This window comes from Triturus cristatus, chromosome 2_1 (assembly GCF_964204655.1).
Source record: "Triturus cristatus chromosome 2_1, aTriCri1.1, whole genome shotgun sequence".
Lineage (NCBI taxonomy): Eukaryota > Metazoa > Chordata > Amphibia > Caudata > Salamandridae > Triturus > Triturus cristatus.
Genome location: NC_140581.1, coordinates 517,222,312 through 517,242,058, shown reverse-complemented (window position 1 = coordinate 517,242,058; position 19,747 = coordinate 517,222,312). Strand labels below are relative to the sequence as shown.

The 19,747-nt window shown below is 42.2% G+C and overlaps 1 protein-coding gene across 1 annotated transcript in view; it reads right to left on the bottom strand.

The window, feature by feature from the left end:
* LOC146865586 (V-type proton ATPase subunit S1-like protein) overlaps positions 1-19,747 on the bottom strand; it is a 214,560-nt gene that overhangs the window by 34,933 nt on the left and 159,880 nt on the right. The window contains exon 5 of the mRNA XM_085640751.1: positions 5,357-5,407. Within this exon, the coding sequence (XP_085496877.1) occupies positions 5,357-5,407 (51 nt within the window). The remainder of the gene's footprint in view (positions 1-5,356; positions 5,408-19,747) is intronic.

Genomic DNA, 19,747 nt, shown 5'->3' with positions numbered 1-19,747 from the left:
TACCCACTTAGTGGTTTTCGGATCACACGCTGAAATAACGTACAGACACCAGCTGGAGTCAAGAACGTCTTTATTCCTTACTGTCTGCTCCCTATCTGCCGCTACTCTCCCTGCTCCTCCCCTTCCGCCTCTGGCCATGCCTGACCCATTGAGTTACAAGCAGGTCAGGCACGGCAATACGCCATTTCCCCTCTTTTTATTTTAAATGTCTTATATTTATTTCTTAGAGTTCTTCAATGAGCCGGGTGGGTCTCCGGATAGTTCTCTGTGGTTGGCGAGAGAGGAGCCCCTCTCTCCTCTGGTTGGTATCTACCACACATTGAGGTTCTTCTTGATTGTCCACCTCTTGGCTTGATACATCCGTGTCCCAATCAGGTTCTTCGGCTCGAGTGTATGCTGCTGGGTTACATTTCTTAAATTGTGATATTTTTCTTGTCCTTTTGGTTCCAGAGGCTGCTGTGATCATAGTTCCCTTCCTCCTCGTTACTTGTAGCTGGTGAGCATAGTATCGACTGTTGGCCTTGGTTTTCTGTTCCTGTCTTACCAGCACCCAGTCTCCTTTTTGGATGTCAGATGTCTTGGCATGTCAACGGTTGTCAGCACACTCTTTCATCTTTGCTTTCTTGGTCCTTTCCAGATTTACTAAGGTCTCATGGTCTGAGGTCGGGGATCTGGACTGTATGGCAGCGTCTGCAGTCGGTATGCTGGTGCACGCGGTTCTTCCGAGCATCAGAGTGGCTGGGCATCTGTTGGTGGTGCTATGTGGCGTGGTCCTGTACACTCATAATACTTCGTTGAGTGCTGGTTGGATGTCGCGTTGAGTCAGTTCAGCTTGTTGTATCGTTTTCTTTATGGCGGCCATGAATCGTTTGACAATCCCGTTGACCTGGGGCCACAGGAGAGTGATCTTTCTGTGTTTGAAGTTCAGGTGACTCGCAAACTCTGCAAACTCATACCTGTTGAACGGTGGCCCATTGTCTGTCTTCACTACCGTGGGGACGCTTCGTCGATGACGGGTATGACGGCGGTTGCCTTTGTGGATGAGATTTGGTGTGCAATGGGGAATCGGGAGTATTCATCCATGATGACGATGATGTATTTCCCAGACTTCATCAGACCGAAGAAGTCAACAGCTACTTGCTGCCACACGCTGTCTGGGAGGTCAGACGTTTGCAGCGGGGAATGTGGTTTGTCTCGCCCTACTAGTTGACATTGTGGGCAATCTTGGAGTGTGGCTTCTACCATCTGGTCGAGGGACGGGAACCAGACTCACTCTCGCAATGCTTTTTTCGTGGCCACTACACCTCTGTGACCTTCGTGTGCTAGATTAATGGTTCCTTGTCTCAATTGGTGAGGAATGACAATTCTCCTGTCTCTCAGTAGTAATCCATTGGCGCTGATCGTGAGATCGTCGTTGACGTGTCTGAATGATATGAGTTCTTGCATGTTCATGGCATTGTTAGTCTGCTGGTCCTCCAGATGTCTCCAAGAGTCTGTGTGGATTCGCTGCATGATGTTTTGGAGCGTGGCGTCTTTGGCAGTGGCTTCTATAATGGCGTCCAGTGGGACAGCACGTGGAAATGCCTGGTCGATGACAAAATGGAGATATTCTTCGACCAACGAGCCGCACGTCCGCGTCAAGGCTTGGGGATGTCGCAATATATAATCCGCCGGGTTTTCCGCCTTCCCCGATTTGTGAATGATGGTGTATGTGTAGTCTTGCAGGCGGATCCCCCACCGTTCAATCCGTGGAGTCATCGTCGCTCGGGGGTTGCCGAATATGGTTATTAGAGCCTGATAATCAGTGATGAGTGTAAAGTGCTTCCCATAGACGAATAAATGGAAATGCTCGCACGCCCACATGACCGCCAGGCTTTCTTTTTCTGGCTGTAAGTATGCTTTCTCCGTGTCGATAAGGCTGCGACTGGCATACGCTACGGTGTGGCGTTGTTCTCCTTCGTCATCATACTGAGCTAGAAGGCCGCCAAGTCCGACAGGGCTAGCGTCTACTGTAATCTCTGTCTTTCTGCGGGGGTTGAAGTACGTTAGGTTGTTGGCAGAGCTCACAGCTGTTTTAATTTCATTGAAGGCGTGTTCGCATTTGGCTGACCAGTGGAAGCTTTGGCCTTGTCTTGTGAGTTCTCGCAGCAGATAGCTAATGGTTGCGTAGTCTTTGATGTAATGGGTGCAGTAGCTGGCCATGCCTAGGAAGGATCGAATGTCACTGACGTCGTGTGGTTGTGGCGTGTCAGAGAGCGCCGAGACTTTTTCAGGATCAGGTCTCATGCCGTCTTTGGAGAAGATGTGACCATAAGATTTGAGAATTGACTTGTGGAATTCACATTTGTCTCGGTTGAGCGTGAGATTGGCATTAAGCAGGGCATGACACACGCGATCAAGGGCTTTGTCATGATCCTTGCGGGTTTCACCAAACACTAGGATGTCATCCCTGTGATTAAATGAGTTTGGGATGTGTTGGATTACTCGCCGCACTGCCTCTTGAAAGATCTCTGCCGCCGAAGAGATTCCAAAATTAAGGCGCTTGTATCTGAAAAGCCCTTGGTGTGTGGTGAACATGGTGATATACCTAGACTTCTCATGAAGTTCGAGCTGGTGGTACCCTTTGTTGAGGTCCAGTTTCAAGAAGACTGTTGCTCCATTCAGACGAGTGATCATGTCACTGATATGGGGTCCTGGATGCCGCCCCCGTTCGATGGCTGGTTTGGGGCCGCATCTACACACACAAGCGTACTTTGTTGTCTTGTCCTCATTTGGGCACGACTACTACTGGTGACACCCACGGAGTAGGCCCTTTTGACCTTTCTATGATGTCCGCCCTCAGCAGGTCTTGGAGTTCGTCATCCACTGCTTGTTGGAGATGATATGGTACTTTCCTATGATGCTGAGCCACAGGCGCCACTTGTTCATTAATGTGTAGTCTGACTTTGAAGTGAGCTAATTTTCCTAAGCCAGAGAGTAGTTTTGGGAACTTGCTGATTAAATCAGGCGAGTCGTCAACTTGGTATAGAATCTCTACTAGCCTCAGGCGCTCTGCTGTTGGTAAACTGAGAAGGCAGTCAGCTGCTTCAGGGCCTTCTATCACTTGAATTTGTGCATGAACTGTCCTGTCTTTGTAGATCAAAGATGTACGAAATTGTCCTAAGCACGGCAGCGGTTCTTTGGACATCCACGTGTAGACGCGTACCACTGCTGGTTCTAACTTGGGCTTCGGGTTAATTTTCTTGTACTCAGTCACGCAGATGTAGCTAAGTGACACTCCAGTATCTAAGATGAACTTGGCAGCATGATTTCCCAATTTAATGTGTAACTGGGGGTACTTCTTTAGTCGGTCTGGGTCTGCTACCATGCACACGTACTCATCACTGTCTTGTGATAAAGGAGTGAGGGCGGACGATTCTCTTGAGGTTGATCATCAGCATCGATATGAACCTTGTGACTGGGTGCTGGATCTCGACGAGCTTGTTGAGTGGTCTCTTCTCCCTTGCACTGCCCTCACGTGGTGATGTGATCCTGTGCTTCGCTTTGTCGGCCAAGCTTCCTTACGACAGGTTTGGCAAGCTGCTTCAAAGTGATTGTCCTTTCTGCATCGGTGGCACTGTTGTCCGATGGCTGGGCAGGGGCATGTGTGAAGGTAGTCCTGGCCGCAGCGATAGCACTGCAGTGGTTGTTTCCGGGTGTTACTGCTCTTGTTTCCGCTGCGGGCCGAACTTGTGAACTTTTCAGGTTTCCGATGATCCGGTCGACGTCTTGATTCTGTTTGAGACTGTATTTGGAATGCTTGTTCCCGTTTCTCTGTCTTACTAGCTTCCATCTTTTTGGCATGCTCTACTGCTTGGTCATTTATTCGTGTGAGCTCCTCAATGTGGTCGAGTGAGTAGTGCTTTTTAGCAACCAACATCGTAGTGACTCTGATTGGCACCCCCTCAATGATTCGTAAACGAAGCACATCTTCGGTGTTAAAGTTATCAAATTCACAGTAGCGAGCTAAACGCTTGAGGCGAGAAATGAAGTCACCCATGGACTCGTCTTGTTCTTGAGACGCGAGGTTGAAGGTGTAGCGTTCGTAGTCCAGGTTTCGCTTGTGGAGTAACTTCTTGTTTAAGGCTTCCCTCACATCTGTGTATGACGCAGCGTTGGCCGGGGGTAGCTCTTTGATGATCTGTCCGATATCCTTGCCCAGCAAGTTCCATAAAGCTGTGAGTTGTTGGTCAGGGTCACTGACTTGTGAACCCTTCATAAACTCTTCAAAATCTTCTACCCAGCTCTTCCACTTAGGACCCATGCTGTTTCCAGAGGTCAGCATCAAAGGCTCGGGAGGACGCAGGGATGATACCCCCATTAGTATTGGTCCGGGCGGTGCAATTTGTGCTGGGCCAGTCGGTGCATTCCGCGAGGAGTCAGGTTGTGTGGTCATGATGAAGCTTCACTTTCTACTACAGCAATCTGCGGCAGTGTCTTTGGGGGTTTCAAATTGTGTTTTTGGCTGGCACAGGGATGCTTTCTGCTCTTTGCCTTACTTTAAAATGGCCGCCGGGCTGGTGACAAGGCTTTCCAATGAGGTGTGCCTGACTTCAAAATGGCCGCCAAATGCGAACTCTGCATATCAGCTTTAATAATGAGAGATCAATGGGCTTACCCCAGCTGAACACAATGTTTATTCAGTCTGAGCTCCAGGGTTTTTCAATTGCAGGGATTCTCTTGCTGCAGACAGGAATACGGGCCGGGTACCGCCACACGTGCTCACATCGACATGTGCTGATCAGAGGGGGTGTCTCCGCATCCCACCATCGTCACCATATTTGAGATTGCGCGCTGAAATAACGCACACACACCAGCTGGAGTCAAGCATGTCTTTATTCCTTACTGTCTGCTACCTATCTGCCGCTACTCTCCCTGCTCCTCCCCTTCCGCCTCCGGCCATGTCTGACCCTGGAGTTACAAGCAGGTCAGGCACGGCGATACGTCAGTGGTAAAACAACAAGCAACTGTTCACCTTCTTAATATGAAAGTTTGTTTGACAGATAAGACAGAACAGGAGCCAGTGGAAGCATTAGGAGAGAGAGAGAGAGAGCGAAAGAGAGAGAGAGAGAGAGAGAGAGAGAGAGAGAGAGCGAGAGAGAGGTGTCCCTTTATCCTCCCACTCCTGTAGCCACAGTTTTTTCCTTATTACCAATCACGTATTTTAAAAAGTGTCAAACAAAGAGCACAGAGTATTAGGTGAACAGAAGCATGACTGCATATAAAGACAAAGAATGACGATGTGAAAACGAGAGGCACAAATTGACCTAAGGTCATCTCAACATTTATGCTGTTGTTTATTTATTTGAAAACATACCTGATAATAAGTCCTTTCAGACTCCCGATGTCGCCAAACTTAAGAGAAAGTCTAGAATAAACAAAGAGAGCCAAACAGAAGATATTAACAACTGTTCTCTCAAGATCACAGGTCATTTAAATACAAATTTGGATAAATTACTGAAAAAATCCATCTTATTTGGACTCATTAGTCTCACAGGTTTACAGTGTGTTATTAGGATCACATGATACAAAAGACAGGTAAATTCCTTGTCGACACCTCACTAGAAGCATTGAGGAGAGCACACTGTGACCTCACGCATTCCGTCATAAGGGGCTACTGCTACTCAACATGCTCTGGGGCATACAGGATTTAAGTGGGCTAGCCCTGACCTTCTACGCTTCACTTTCCCTCCTGGCCAAACGGCAATATCGTTCGCCTGAAGCAACCACAATTGAACTGTTTTGTGTTGGTGGGTTTAGAGATAGATGGGCCCATTAAATTGAGTTTTAGAAATGAACAGAAACAGAATAAATGCTTGCATGCTTGGTAGTGAAATACAAAAGCACTTCTGCCAGAGGGGTGAGTGTAATGTCGAAGAAATACTACAGTCACAGAAGCAGTCTCTGATTTGTAGAGAGGGACTTAATAAAAGGCAATGTAATACAGGCCTATGAATTGCTGGGAACCTGCTAGAGCTGTGGTCAGCTTGTTTTTTTTTGCATAATATCATGATTAATATTAAGACCTTATTCTAAGGAGAAGAGGAAGAGACGCCATGCTCTTAACTGGATTACTAAAAGAAGTGGACCGGAAACATTTGGGGGTGATGCCTTGCTTGTTGTTCCCTTTCTTTCGTTTTCAGTCTCTGGTAACTCCAAGTCGAGCTCATCTATGTCCAGTGAGACTCTCTGTCTTTGTCACCAGCTCATGGGGGGTACAGGAACACAAGTTCAAGTTTACTTTACTTTCAACAGGTAACCGTTCTTGCATGCTAAAAGTAATGAGATATAAAAACAAGGGGCAGGAGAGCGAAGCTCAAGTTGTCTATTGTGTCACCCAGACAACCCACTGTTGCTATGTCATAGCTGTGAATAACCAGACCTAGAATGTAGGGTTCACGCTATTGGCTCTCAGTGAGAGCCATGCCTAACAAACGTTTCCCTCAGCATTTTAATTCCTACAAATTGTTACATTTGCCCTAATGTAGTAGTGAGCTAATGTCCACTAAATAAAAGAAAATGTCCCAGGCTTGCAATTGCAGCCTGAATACAAGTTTAAACTGCCATGTTAACTCGGCATTGCAATACCCTTTTAAGCCTTAAACTCCCCTTTTATTACAAATAAGTCACCCTTAAAGTAGGTTCCTAGACAGCCCGTAGGGCAGGTTGCTGTGTAATTTATTTTACCACAAAAGACCCTCATAACTGCTTTCGGCAGTGCTGTGAATTTCATAAAACTTTCTAAAATAAACTTTCTAAATCCTCCACTTGTCCTTAGGCAGCTGAATTTTAATTTGTCTATTTGTGTTTTCTAATTCATTTTGCTTTTTATTGGCACTCCTAATAATCCATATTGGGTGACATGCTCTATTATTCCTCCTTCAATCTTCCATAGAAATGTATTTCCTTTTGTGCTGGAAATTGGGTTACTGGTTGAGGGGAGTGAACCCCTCCCTACTCAAGCAGCAGCCACAATATCTGTCTGTCAGAATGAAATCAGAAGCAAACTCTATATTAACCTGTGCTTAACCCTCTGGGAGCCTAGCACAAATATGTTAGGCTTAACTTAGAGGCAATGTGTACGTATTTTTTCAGCACTACAAACAATAGCAAAGTGAAAAACACAACATAAGAAAACTCCCACATCAACTTAGAAGAATAAACTTTAATAAAGCATGTGAGACCAAAACTTCAAAAATCCAATCAGTAGAACCAAAGATAATGCAATTTCAAAGTTTTAAGTAAAAATTGTTCCTAAAAGCCTATAGCACCAACTGTGGTTATCTGGTCACACTGGAAAGGAAAAAGTCACAACTTCAGGCCGATCGTCATAAAGCATGGGTAGGTACAGGGAACCAGTTGGGCCACCTGAAAAAAGTACCTTAAATCCTAATTTACGGAGCGTTGCGTGATCGCACATCGAAGTTGCGATGTGCAGTGGTGGTTCTAGAAGCTGCAAGGCTGCAATGCCGAGTCCTGAGTAGTAATCGAGGATGCCGTTGGTAAGGAGCTTGCAATGTAAAGTCCTGTGTCGAAGATGCGTCGCACACCAGCAGTTCTGAAGAAGCTGCAGGGCTGTAATGAGGAGTCCTGTGCCATCATTGAGAATGCTGTCAATGAGGAATTCACAATGCAAAGGTCTGCTATGAGGGCAGCTACAGTTCAGAAGAGACTGCGGGCTGCGTGTGAGGTTCGGCACTGGGCATGCGTTGGGCTGTGATGGTTCCGAAGCAGCAGTGAAGTGATGCATCACACTGCATCGTTTCTGCTCAGAGGACCTCAGCTGGGATGGGAGAGCACCTTAAGCGCCACTTCCAAGGGTCAAGGACTGGGTTGGCACCACCTGGGGGGTGGGGGGGGGGACTCACAGCAACAGAGTTCAGGTGCTGGGTTCAAGTTAAGCTGGAGCCTTTTTCATCTCTGAGGGTCTGAGGGTCTGATCAGGGGGCTTGCCAACTATCCCTTGGAATCACTCTAGTGGTCTGGGTTCAAGATGCAGGTGCCGTTCTCCACTCAGGCAGAAGGGCAAAAGAGTAGCAGCCTGTCTTGCAGAACAGCACGGCAGTCCTTCCGAATGTTCCACAAGCTCAAAGGTGTACTTAGGAGTTGGATCTGAGAGACCAATATTTATACCTGGTGCCTACTTTGAAGTAGGAGAGGGTTCTTGAGGTTTCCATCTCCAGGGGTGCTTGGGATTTCCTGCCTCTCTGCCCTGACCCCCAGTTTGGTTGGGGTTACAATAGACCAGTGTCAAACCTTTTGTTAAAGTGCCTTTGTAAAGTGCAAGTGTGGTAGGTGACAGCTCCTCCCCCTCATCAAGTCGTAGATGGCCCATCCTGCCAATAGGTATGCTTCTTTGTCTCACAGTCTGGAAATAACATACAAAGACCAACTGCCAGCTACACCCATCATGTGACCCAGAAAACAGGCTGCAAATACCAAATGGTTAGGCAAAAAAATGCCAACTTTCTAAAAGTGGCATTTTCAGAATTGTGACATTAAATCTAAATTTACCATTAATGAGGTTTTAAATTACAATTCTTTAGACACCAATCTCGACCTTCCTATCTGCTGCCAATTGAAAATGATCACTTATTAAATGTAATAATTTAACTCAATGTTATCCTATGGCAGAGGCCGGCCTTGCAGTAGTGAAAAACTGATTTAAGAGTTTTCACTACCAGGACATGTAAAACTTACAAATATATGTTCAACTTTTTAAATACACTGCACCTTGCCCTGTAGGCTGTTTAGGACCTACCCAAGGGCAAGGGGTGACTTATATGTATTAAAAAGGAAGGTTTAGGCCTGGCAAATGATTTATTTTGCCAGCTCAAATAGCAGTTTAACATCACTCACAGGCTGCAATGGCAGGCCCGAGACATGTTAAAAGGGCTACTTAAGTGGGTGGTACAATCAGTGCTGCCGGCTCACTAGTATGATTTCATTTAGAGGCCCTGGGTTGGGTACATGCAGTACCACTATACTAGCGACTCACACGTAAATGAAAGGTGCCAATTGGATGTCAGCCAATGCTACTATTTTGAAAGGAGATAGCACAATCACTTTAGCACTGGTTAGCAGTGGTAAAGTGTGCAGAGTCCTAGGAGGCAACAAAAACAGGTTCAGAAAATAGGAGGGTGAATGCAAAAATGTTGGGACCGATCCTGCAGAAAAGGCCACTCCAACATCTTCCAACCATCATGATCTTAGTCTTGCCAGGATTAATCATAAGATCCTGTCAATTACAGTAATAATAGCGATTAGAAGGCACTGGCTGCCTACTTGGTTGGAACTGAACAGAACTAGGTGATAAAAATACTAACATTTTTATTCATTCAGCACTCAGAAGAGAGGGAAAAGAATGGATCTTGTCTAAAATGCTCAGTAGGTATGTCACATAAATTAAATAAACAAACAGCTGCATACTCCCCTGTTCGAAACCATTTCTGTTCCAAAGGTTTTCTGGAAAAAGCCCTCTCGACTGAGATGTACCTTGACTCATGAATTAGTGTTAAGGCCTTCAATTGGTTGTCAGCAAACATGCTTTAATGTCTAGTCTGCATAACTTTTACCATAGGATGATATGGTCAACCTTACTAAAAAAGCACAACTGAAATAAATAAAAGAGCCATATAGGCATGTCAAATGTTAACTGAAACAGAACGGAAATATTATAATTTCCACAAAAGCCCAAACAAAGGGCTTGATTTAGATCTCAGTGACAGGTTACTCTAAATATAAATCCCATTGGATATATTGGGATTTATATTTTGGCGGACAGGATATCCGTCACCATTGTGACGGAATAACCCATCCGCCAAGATCTAAACCAGGCCCTAATTCCTTACTTGCACTAATGCAAAACGTGTTTATTAGTCATTGGTCATCCAGTCAGTATCATTAAAATTGCTGACTAGAAGGGTAGGTATAATTTCTCATGTCTTATCTTTCAACTTTCTTTAAGAAGCATTGCCAAAACCAATAAGTCTTGCATTTGGGACCTAGTGGCTTTGCTAATGGTTTTAGCGAAGCTCTACAGAAGGAGTTACAGAGGTGGGAGGAAGCAAATCTATGGAAAATGGGTGGCTGGAATGTGAATAACAATATAATTATGTGTGAATATGTAAAGAATAAAAACAACAACAAAGGGGTATTAATATGCCTATAACCATAATATACAAAACATTTTATGATAGTTTTCATCTCAACCAATTGAAAATTCGAGAGATAATGTATAGAATTTATTTCCAGTTAAGGATACCTGCAGGGAGAGTAGCCATAGTGTACAATATATGAAGGAAAACAAAAACGATGTTATTTTTCAATATGGCTTAAAAAAACTCAAATGGCAAAAAGAAGTAGGAATATTGCTGAATCGTAAGAATTAGGAAGGTGCTTTTATATATACCATGAAGGCCCTACAAGAAGCAAATTTTAGAAGGATGCAGACCTAGGCACAATGGCTAATCTGCTATACCCCAGAGCGTCTTCACAGTTGGAATGATAAATTGTCAGGTAGGTGTCCCAGATGCAATCGGGAGAGAAATTGAACACAAGTTATTTGGAAGTGTCCAAGTCTACAAGAATGTAGGTATGAAGTCAAAAAGGGTAAAAAACTGCTTACGCATAGAAATCATATAAGACACATTAGCAAAGTTATTATGCTGCTCTCAACATCTTAGGGCAACATCGAAGGGGGCTTGATATTGGTGGTATATAGCTATTTTAGATTGCAAGATTTGTAATAATTACATAAGCACCTACTAGAAAGCAGCCGAACCACGAGAATTCCAATTGTGGCTAAAAAGCTAAGAAGGGTGGATGAAAGAGAAAATATATATGCCAAATGGGTTGGTACTCTCAACAAATTTGTAAAAATCTGGAACAGTTCCATTGATTTTGCTAAAAGGAAATAATATACAAGCTTAGCATAAAATCAGATAATCAGAAATAAACACATTTAAAAAAGAGATTACCACCAGGTAGTCCATTCTGTTACATTGCACCATGACCTTGCGGAAGAGATAGTGAGGGGGAATAACCTGAAAGAATACTATGCGAATGTAGGACAGCACAACCACTGGATGTCTTGATTGCAGCCTGATTTACACTTTCACCGATGGTCGCATTACTCTTAACACAATCCCTCTGTGCCTTGTGGAGGGCGCCATCGTAACGAAAGATTTGTCTTCACTCATTTAAACGTGCATTAACACAGAACTAGAAATCAAATATAACACAAACATAACTTAGATTATTTTAAAAATATAAACACTATAAATATAGTATTTTCACAACTTAGCACGGGCTGTAAAAACTGAATATTCCTTAATTAAACAACCCTACATTACAAGGTTAAAAGGTTTTTCAGAGAAAGTTTATAGTTACCGAATAATACCTACCTGCTCCATATTTTGGTATTCAATGTTCTGGCTACAATATATTGGCACCTACTTTTGTGCTGTATATTGTGACATAGAATTGCCAGTGATACTCTTGGGAGCCCGACACACGTTATACTATGCAATGGTGTATCTGCGAGGAGACTTTTATGTGCCTGTCACACTTGCAAGACAGCAGATTTACTGACAATGGCGTGGGCATCGACTACTAGAGGATGGTCTAACAGGTAGTAGACGATGGCTCCTTGTTGCCTGAACAGAACTTCCTGGTCAAGATGAGAGGTGAACCTCGCCCACAGAAACAGACTCAGAAATACAGTGGAGAGGATCAAGGAAAGGGGACAGGGGGCGGAGGAGTGGGACTAGCAATAGAGCAAATATATACCTTATTCGCTCTATTCTGTTGCCTCCCGTGTACCAGTGCCTCTGTTCGAATTCCGGTTGAGAAGTTGCTAGAATTTAGCCCCTTGCAAATTTTTCCTTTCCTTTTTTTTATTTTCGAATTCTGATATTTCTGTCTAGTATTTCCTGGTATAAAATGCTTCTTTGAACTGAAAAGGCGCAATAAATATCCTGCTCTGTTCATACACTGTGTCCCAGTGTAGTCAGTATATCAAAGACAGAAATATCACCTTTCAAAAATATCGTGGCCTCAATTTTGAGAGCCAAACTATCATGAAGGAAAGCCGGTAAAAGAAAATATAGATTTATTGTTCTTAAGCCCACATTCAGTTAATGCTGTAAACCCACATGTATCAATGTATATTTTGGTAGTCGACGTTTTGGTCGCATTTTTGTAGGACAATATTTCTTCCAAGATATTCCGGTATTATACAACCAAACCCATCACCAATCTCTGTCTCTCAATCACTTTCCGTTTTCTTCTCTCTTGTTTTCTCTTTCCACATGCCTAAAAGGACTGAATAAATTATTAACTGGAAGTATTAATATTGAAGACATGTCACCACAGCAAAAAAGGAAGATGTATTTTGCTGAATGTGGCTGATTGCAGAAGAAAATAACATCAGCTGCTTCTCAGTTCATTTCGCTGGACTAATCCCTCCTGCTTTCTCGCCAGCGAAGCAGAATTACTATGGCTGTCATGAAGAACAGACAAAGGTGTATGACATTCACTAAAAGTACGCTTACGCTCAAGCCTATGAGGACAGCGAGCTGGCAATTTGTAAGTACCTGTGCAATGTAAGAGCAGCAACATCCCAGCACACTGCCCTACACCTGCTTATTGAGCAGCAAACCAGCCCTATGAGGGCAGCACTCTGTACTCTTTAGCAGAACACAGAGATATATAATTGCAATTGTATTTATATAGCACTTACAGCCTCTGACAAGGCGGTGAAGTGTTTTTCAGCGAGTAACGCGCCACTCCGGAACTCCGGAGGTTTGGGATGAGTAAAAGGAAAGATGGCTGAGGGAAAAGTCTCAAGAAAGGGATTCGGGAAATCATAGTAGTGAAATGAGGTTTGGGATGAGTCAAAGGAAGGATACATGAGGGAAGGGTCTAGGAAGTGTTATTTTAGAGATCATAGTAGTAAAATGAGGTTTGGGGGCGTCCCAGAGCTCGTTCCAGATCAGACTGCGAAAGAGAGATAGGGCTAGGGATTAGGCCGGAAAAGCCAAGTCTTCACAGCCTTTGTGAAACCCCAGTGGTTCTGGATGCTCCCGATTGTCAGTGGGAGAGCATTCCAAAGCGCCGGCGCCTTCAATTGGAATGAGCGCCCTCCAGCTCTTGATTTTCTGACTCAGGGAACACAAGCCAGGTGAAGGTCCGCAGAGCGCAACTCATGACGTGGGACGTACAGAGATAGTAAATTGGATAAAATAGGGGGCGCATGGAAGGTAAGGATTCTGTGAGCAATGCACAATGTCTTGAAGCGGATTCTCTTGTCCACTGGAAGCCATTGTAATTTGAGAATGAATTTAGAAACTGAGCAGAATTTACGGAGTTGGAACAGAGTTCGCACTGCAGCATTTTGAGCCCTCAGATTTGTTAGCGCCTGGATACAAAGAATTGCAGTAATACAGTCTAGAGAGTATAGTGGACTGGATAATGATCTGGCGTGTTTGTGGGTTGAAGAACCCAAGGAGAGGCTTAAGTACTCATAGAAGCCCAAAACAGACACCCGCCACTGATTTTGTCTGCACTTCATAGGACAATGCACTGTCTACCCAAACACCCAGATTCTTTACGGCCTCCTTGGACAGGAGGGATGACCCTAGCGAGGCAGACCACCACTGATCGCCCCATATGTGGGCATCTCTTCCTAAAAGGAGAATCTCCGATTTGTTGGCATTCAGCTGCAGACAGTTAGCTGACATCCAATCCGCAATGGCCACCATATCATCGGAAATTTGGTCAAACTCTGGTTATAGTTGTTGGAAAAGGAGATCACGAGCTGAGTAACATCAGCATAGGATACTAATGACAGCCCCCCTATCTTTCGCTACCACGGCAAGAGGTTGTATATAAGTGTTAAACAGCTTGGGGCTCAGCGCCAATCCCTGGGGTACTCCATGATGTATGATGTGCACCTGAGAGCATAATGGGGTGCAACAAACTGAAATGATCTCCCAGAGAGAAATGATGTGAACCAGGTTGAGGCTACACCTCCAACACCTATCTCCTGTAAGCGCCCGCAACAGGATCTCATGAGATACTGTATCAAATGCGGTACTTAGATCGAGTAGGGTCAGGGCAGAGGTGTCGCCCTCTTCTAAGGAGCCTCGCAAATGTTCCTCCACCCAATCCCTGGGTAATGGCAGAGGCCCTACTGCAATGATTTCTTATTAAGATCCATTAAGGTTGGCAGTAATAGGTGGCTAATTGTATCTTGAATCGCATGTGCATACACAAATGAGGGCAGCTGTGAGCTCTTCTCACATCAACAACCACACACCAAAAATGAACCATGTCTAATTCGGATTCCGACTGGTGCTTTAAATGGACCAGTATATTGCAACAAATAGGGGTACTGCTCCGACCATAGATCAAATTGGAAATGTTTGATACAGCCACATTGTATGGCATATGAGTAAAAAATTGGTAAAATCCACTTGATGTGAATGTTCTAATTCAAAAATGGGAAAAATACAGAAGTATATGGAAATAAAGTACATTAATTGAATATATTCGGAGATAATAGAGGTAATCTCCGTTGATGAAAGATTTTTTGATCTATGGTCGGAGAGGTACCCCTATTTGTTGCAATTTATCGTTGATTCCAGCCTCTCCAGCCCTGAATTGAATCACTCCCCAATATGAGATTTAAATGGACCAGTAGTCACAGGTATTAAGCACCAGAACTTTTTATTTTTTCCCCTTGAGTACAGGAACGTATAGGACCCTGCCATCACGGCCCAGAGCCAAAAAAGTTTACGCTACTCCTCTCCACTGCAAGCAGAACCACGTCTATGAGTGTCTGACTATAGTGAGAGCTTAGTTTCAGAGTCCCCACTGTAATCAGTCAATCATAATGATAATAATGTTTATTTACCATTCGATTTTTAAAAATCTTTACAGTAGAACAGCCATGATCTACACTCCTCCATCTAACAACCCCCTCCCTCCCAGCCTCCTGTCCCTTGGTTACTTAAAACACACCAGACATGTTAATACCCCATTTGTTGGTAAATCCCTTCTTTGCCTACAAGCAAAGCAGTGCATTTTAGTTGCACTAACATTTCCTTAAATCCATTAAAAAGTATGAAGTCTTTACAGTTGAGGGGGTGATTGTTTTCTGTTGCACAAACATTACCCAGAAACCCGTTAAAAGTTAAATGAGAGAGGAGCTGCCGGGCAACTTTCTAGTATATGGGCACTCAGCCTCGTTTGGTTGTCTTCTTCGGGCAGGCCGTTCGGTGCTCATCCTTATGAGTCGGAGATAGTGTGATCCTTTCTCTCTCCATATTGCAGTTGTGATTGCACTGCTGCCCCTCATGATAGCCCTGTAGGCTCAGGATTAATGTTCTGAATATTCCCACTGCTAAGCCCAGCTGCTGACCTTGGTGTAGGGTTTTTGTTATTGATGTCCATCAATTTGGTTTCATGCTCGGGCTGCAGTGGGCACAGGCAGATATTTTGTTCAAGATTGCTGCCTGCCCTAGATTCTGGAAGCTGTGACTGGGCTCAAATACATTTCTAATTAGATGTGTGAATTTCACCACTCTTGCAAGTCGACAAGTATTTGTTTCTGCGAAACACCAGTCATAAGCCTCCTTGCAGGACCTTATTCCCTTGGCTCTAAGGATCGGGCAAAGCAGCTGATTGCATGAACTAGCCAGTTTGGGGAAACAGCATAGTAGAGGAAACCAGGATTCCTTGCGATAGTTGTATAACCGGCAAGAAACTGCCCCGTCTTTTCGTGCCCAGGTAGGGTTAAAGTCCAAAATCCTATTTTGGACTTTAACCTGTATCTGGTTTACAGTGCAACGTAGTGCAACTCCTAACGGACTCCCTCCAAGAGGCAGGCGCGAAGCAGCAGACAGAAACCACAGACGCCACCACACTCAGTAAAACCCCACCCATACAGGACTCTCCTGAGACTCCTCTTAGCCCTCGGTCATGCTGTTGCTTGTTGCGCCCTTCGTCCACAGTTCCTTTCCCTTTCATGCCCATGTTATACCCCAGCTATTGCACAGAGGTTTGCATCCTCCTTTACCTAGCTTAAGGGCCTCAATTCATCCCAACCGCCCACATGTAACACATGGACAATATCTACTAGGACCCAACCCAAGCATTGTGTCAGTGTTCAATTGTTCTCTCCCGATTTTAGTCATGTAATACTGTGTAGAATAATCGAGTCTAAGTCTCCTGCACTAAGCTTATGGAAACAATTTATCCCAAGCATCATGTCATTGTTCAATTGTTCTCTCCCAAATGTTGTCATTTAATACTGTGTAGATTAATCGAAGTCTAAGTCTCCTACACTAAGCTTATGGTAACTATTTCCACACAAAGACTATGTCACTCACAATAAGCTTACGTGAACTGTTTCTCTGAAATGATAATGTCACATACTACTATGTAACAAAAAACCTAAATAAAAAGAGTTTGGGATAAAAATGATAACACATTGACTCTTCATAATTCTAAAGGGTGTGATTTTTTACTTTAGTTAGAACATTGGACCTTATCACCTCATTTAGTGGCATTTAGTAGAATGTTCATGACCTCCAAGGCCTTGAAGGCAATGACATAAGAGAACCAAGAGCGCTGAGTCAGTTGTCATGTGCACACAGTGCTCAGCTCTAAAATGTGATGAGGGAGATGAGGCACATTTAGATAAAGAAACTGCTTAGGGTCACACAATTTGGTTAAGCAGTGAAGCTATCTTTGATCCCAGGTTTCTGGACTCACATTGTGCACTTCTGCAACAAAATACTTATCTCTTTCTCTGTCCTGTTTTACACCAAAGGTTAATTTTTTGTGTTTAATTCTTTGATCAGCTACATCACTTCACTGTGTTAAATACATTAATATTATTAAATCTTAAATCAGGTTGATACAAAAAAAGTATTTGTAGGCAAACTCAGTTAAGGTATAAAAAGATATTCTGTTAAATGTACAGATCTCCTGCTTCCCCTAACTTAACAAAGATACGGATTTCAGGAAAAAGCTCAACACCTTCAGTCGGTGTTTGGACAAACTATTGAATTGTAAATATCAGGAGAAAGAAATATCGGAAATAGAATATTGTGATACAAAAATATTGTGATGCAAGAATATCATTGTAAAGAATATCATTATTTTAGGTAAGCAATAGAATTTTTGAGACTATCATTGTCTTTAATATCATTTTCAGTAATATAGCCATAAAACATATAGTTCTTAAATTATTTTAATGGGTTGTAGTTCATATATTAATTGTATGTGTTACTATTGTTTGTATGATTGTTATTGTTTTTTTAAGTAAAGTTTGTAGTTGTAAGTGATTTAGAATTTTGTTTTGAATTGTTAATAATTTATAGTGTCATAGTGGGATGTTGGGTTTGAAGGGGAATTGGGTGGAAAGTTAATTAAGCAATAATTAATTATTAATTAATTAATCATTTTTTATTAATTATGTGATTAATATTAAGTATGAAATCATGTAATGATTTGTTTAAGTTATATCTTAGATGTGGGTTGCTAGGTTTGTAGGGGCTAAGGATGGGAATTCAATTAAGAAATAATTTACAGTTAATAATTCATTTAGAATTAATTAGTTAATTGATTATTAGTTATGTAAATTGTAATACTTACATATTTTTGTTATATTGTAGGCAGGGCTGTTTGGGTTGCAGGGGTGTAGGGTAGGCAGTTAATTGTCATTAATTAAAGATTAACTGTTAATTGATTATTTAGTTATTAACTATGTAAATCAGGTTGCTGGGTTTATAGGGGCACAGGGTGGGAAGTTAATTAAGTAATAATTCATTAACAATTAAGTGATCAATTGCTAATTAATTATTTAATATATTATTATTCATACAAACTGCTCTATACTTATTTAGTTTAGTTTTCTTTCAGGTATCCAGGTTGCTATGTTGCAGGGGTGTAGGGTGGAAAGTTAATTAAGTAATAATTAAAGGGCAATTTATTATTGATAATCAACACATAATAATCTATTAAATAACTAATTGTTTAATTGTGTTTGTATTTTTTTAAATAAATATATATATTTTTAATGTCAATTAAAAATGTTTATATTAAGAGTTTCATATTGTTTTCTAAATTAATAGGCTTATTCAAATATGTAAGTAAAGTACTTTATCTACTGTTGCTAAGACTGTAGTGGGAGTAATAAATGTAACCCCTCCAAAGTCCAACACATTTCCTACAATTGTGCTGTTGCAGGGGGAATAATAGATGTAACCCCTCCAAAGTCAAACTCTTTCCCTACTGTTGTGCTGTTTGGAATAGGAACCGCAAATGTAACCATTCCGAAGTCCAACACTTTTAATACTGTTACGCTGATTGGAGTAGGAATAGTATCTGTAACTCCACCAAAGTCCAATGCTTTCCCTATTGTTGCTTAGACTGGTGTGGGAATATTAAATGTAACCCCTCCAAAGTCCAACACTTTCCCTACTCTTGCGATGACTGGAGTGAAATAGCACATCTAACCTCTTCGAAGGCCACCATTTTCTCTACTGTTGCACTGTCTAGAGTGGGAATAACACATTTAACCCCTCCAAACTCCAACACTTTTCCTGCTGTTGAGATGACTAGAGTAGAAATAGTAAATCTAACCTCTTTGAAGGCCAACACTTTCCCTACTGTTGCCCTGTTTGGAGTGGGAATAGTAAGTTTAACCTCTCCAAAGTCCAACACTTTCTCTACTTTTGCAGTGACTAGAATGGGAATACTAAAGGTAACCCCTACAAGGTTTAACACTTTCACTACCGTTGCTCAGACTAGAGTGGGAATAATACATTTAACCCCTTCGAAGACCAACACTTTCCCTACTGTTGCAAAAACTGAAGTAGGAATAGTGACTATAACCCCTCCAAAGTCCTACATTTCCCATACTATTGCATTGATTGGAATAGGAATAGTGAATTTAACTTCTCCGAAGTCTAACACATTCCCTACGGTTGCATAAATTAGTGGGAAGAGTATAGCTGATGTTCCCAGAATCCAATACTTTTCCTAATATTGTTAACATTTATTTTTTAATATTTGGATTTTTTTGTTAATTTTATGTTTTAATTTTTTTTTAGAATAGTGTTTTTGGTTTTAATTTTTTTAAATATTTTATTTATTTGCCAAATTATCTAATAATTTGTAATTGAATTGGTAATATTTTGCAAGTTTTCATTTAAAAAATATATATTTATGGATAGATATGTGTGTATATATATATATTCACTTAAAAAACCATAGGTTTCACACATGTTATAGTTAGCTGGGCATTTCCCTCGTAAAAAACCAATGAAATTCCCCGTTATAGTTAGTGCAGGCAACTATAACTCACGCGACCGCAATCCGCTGCTGATGACGTCAGATATAACATCACTGATGACATATGTGTCTTTCTGAAAAAAAAAAAAATGAAATATATGTATAGCTAAAGATGAATGGAAGAAGACATGGGTAAATAAGTGTCTAAATACAATGATGTAATATCTGACGTCATCAGCGGCGGATTGCGGTCGCGTGAGTTATAGTTGCCTGCACTAACTATAATGGGGAATTTCATTGGCTTTTTATGAGGGAAATGCCCAGCTAACTATAACATGTGTGAAACCTATGGTTTTTTAAGTGAATTTGCAAGGTTTTTTAAATGCTAATTCCTAACTATAAC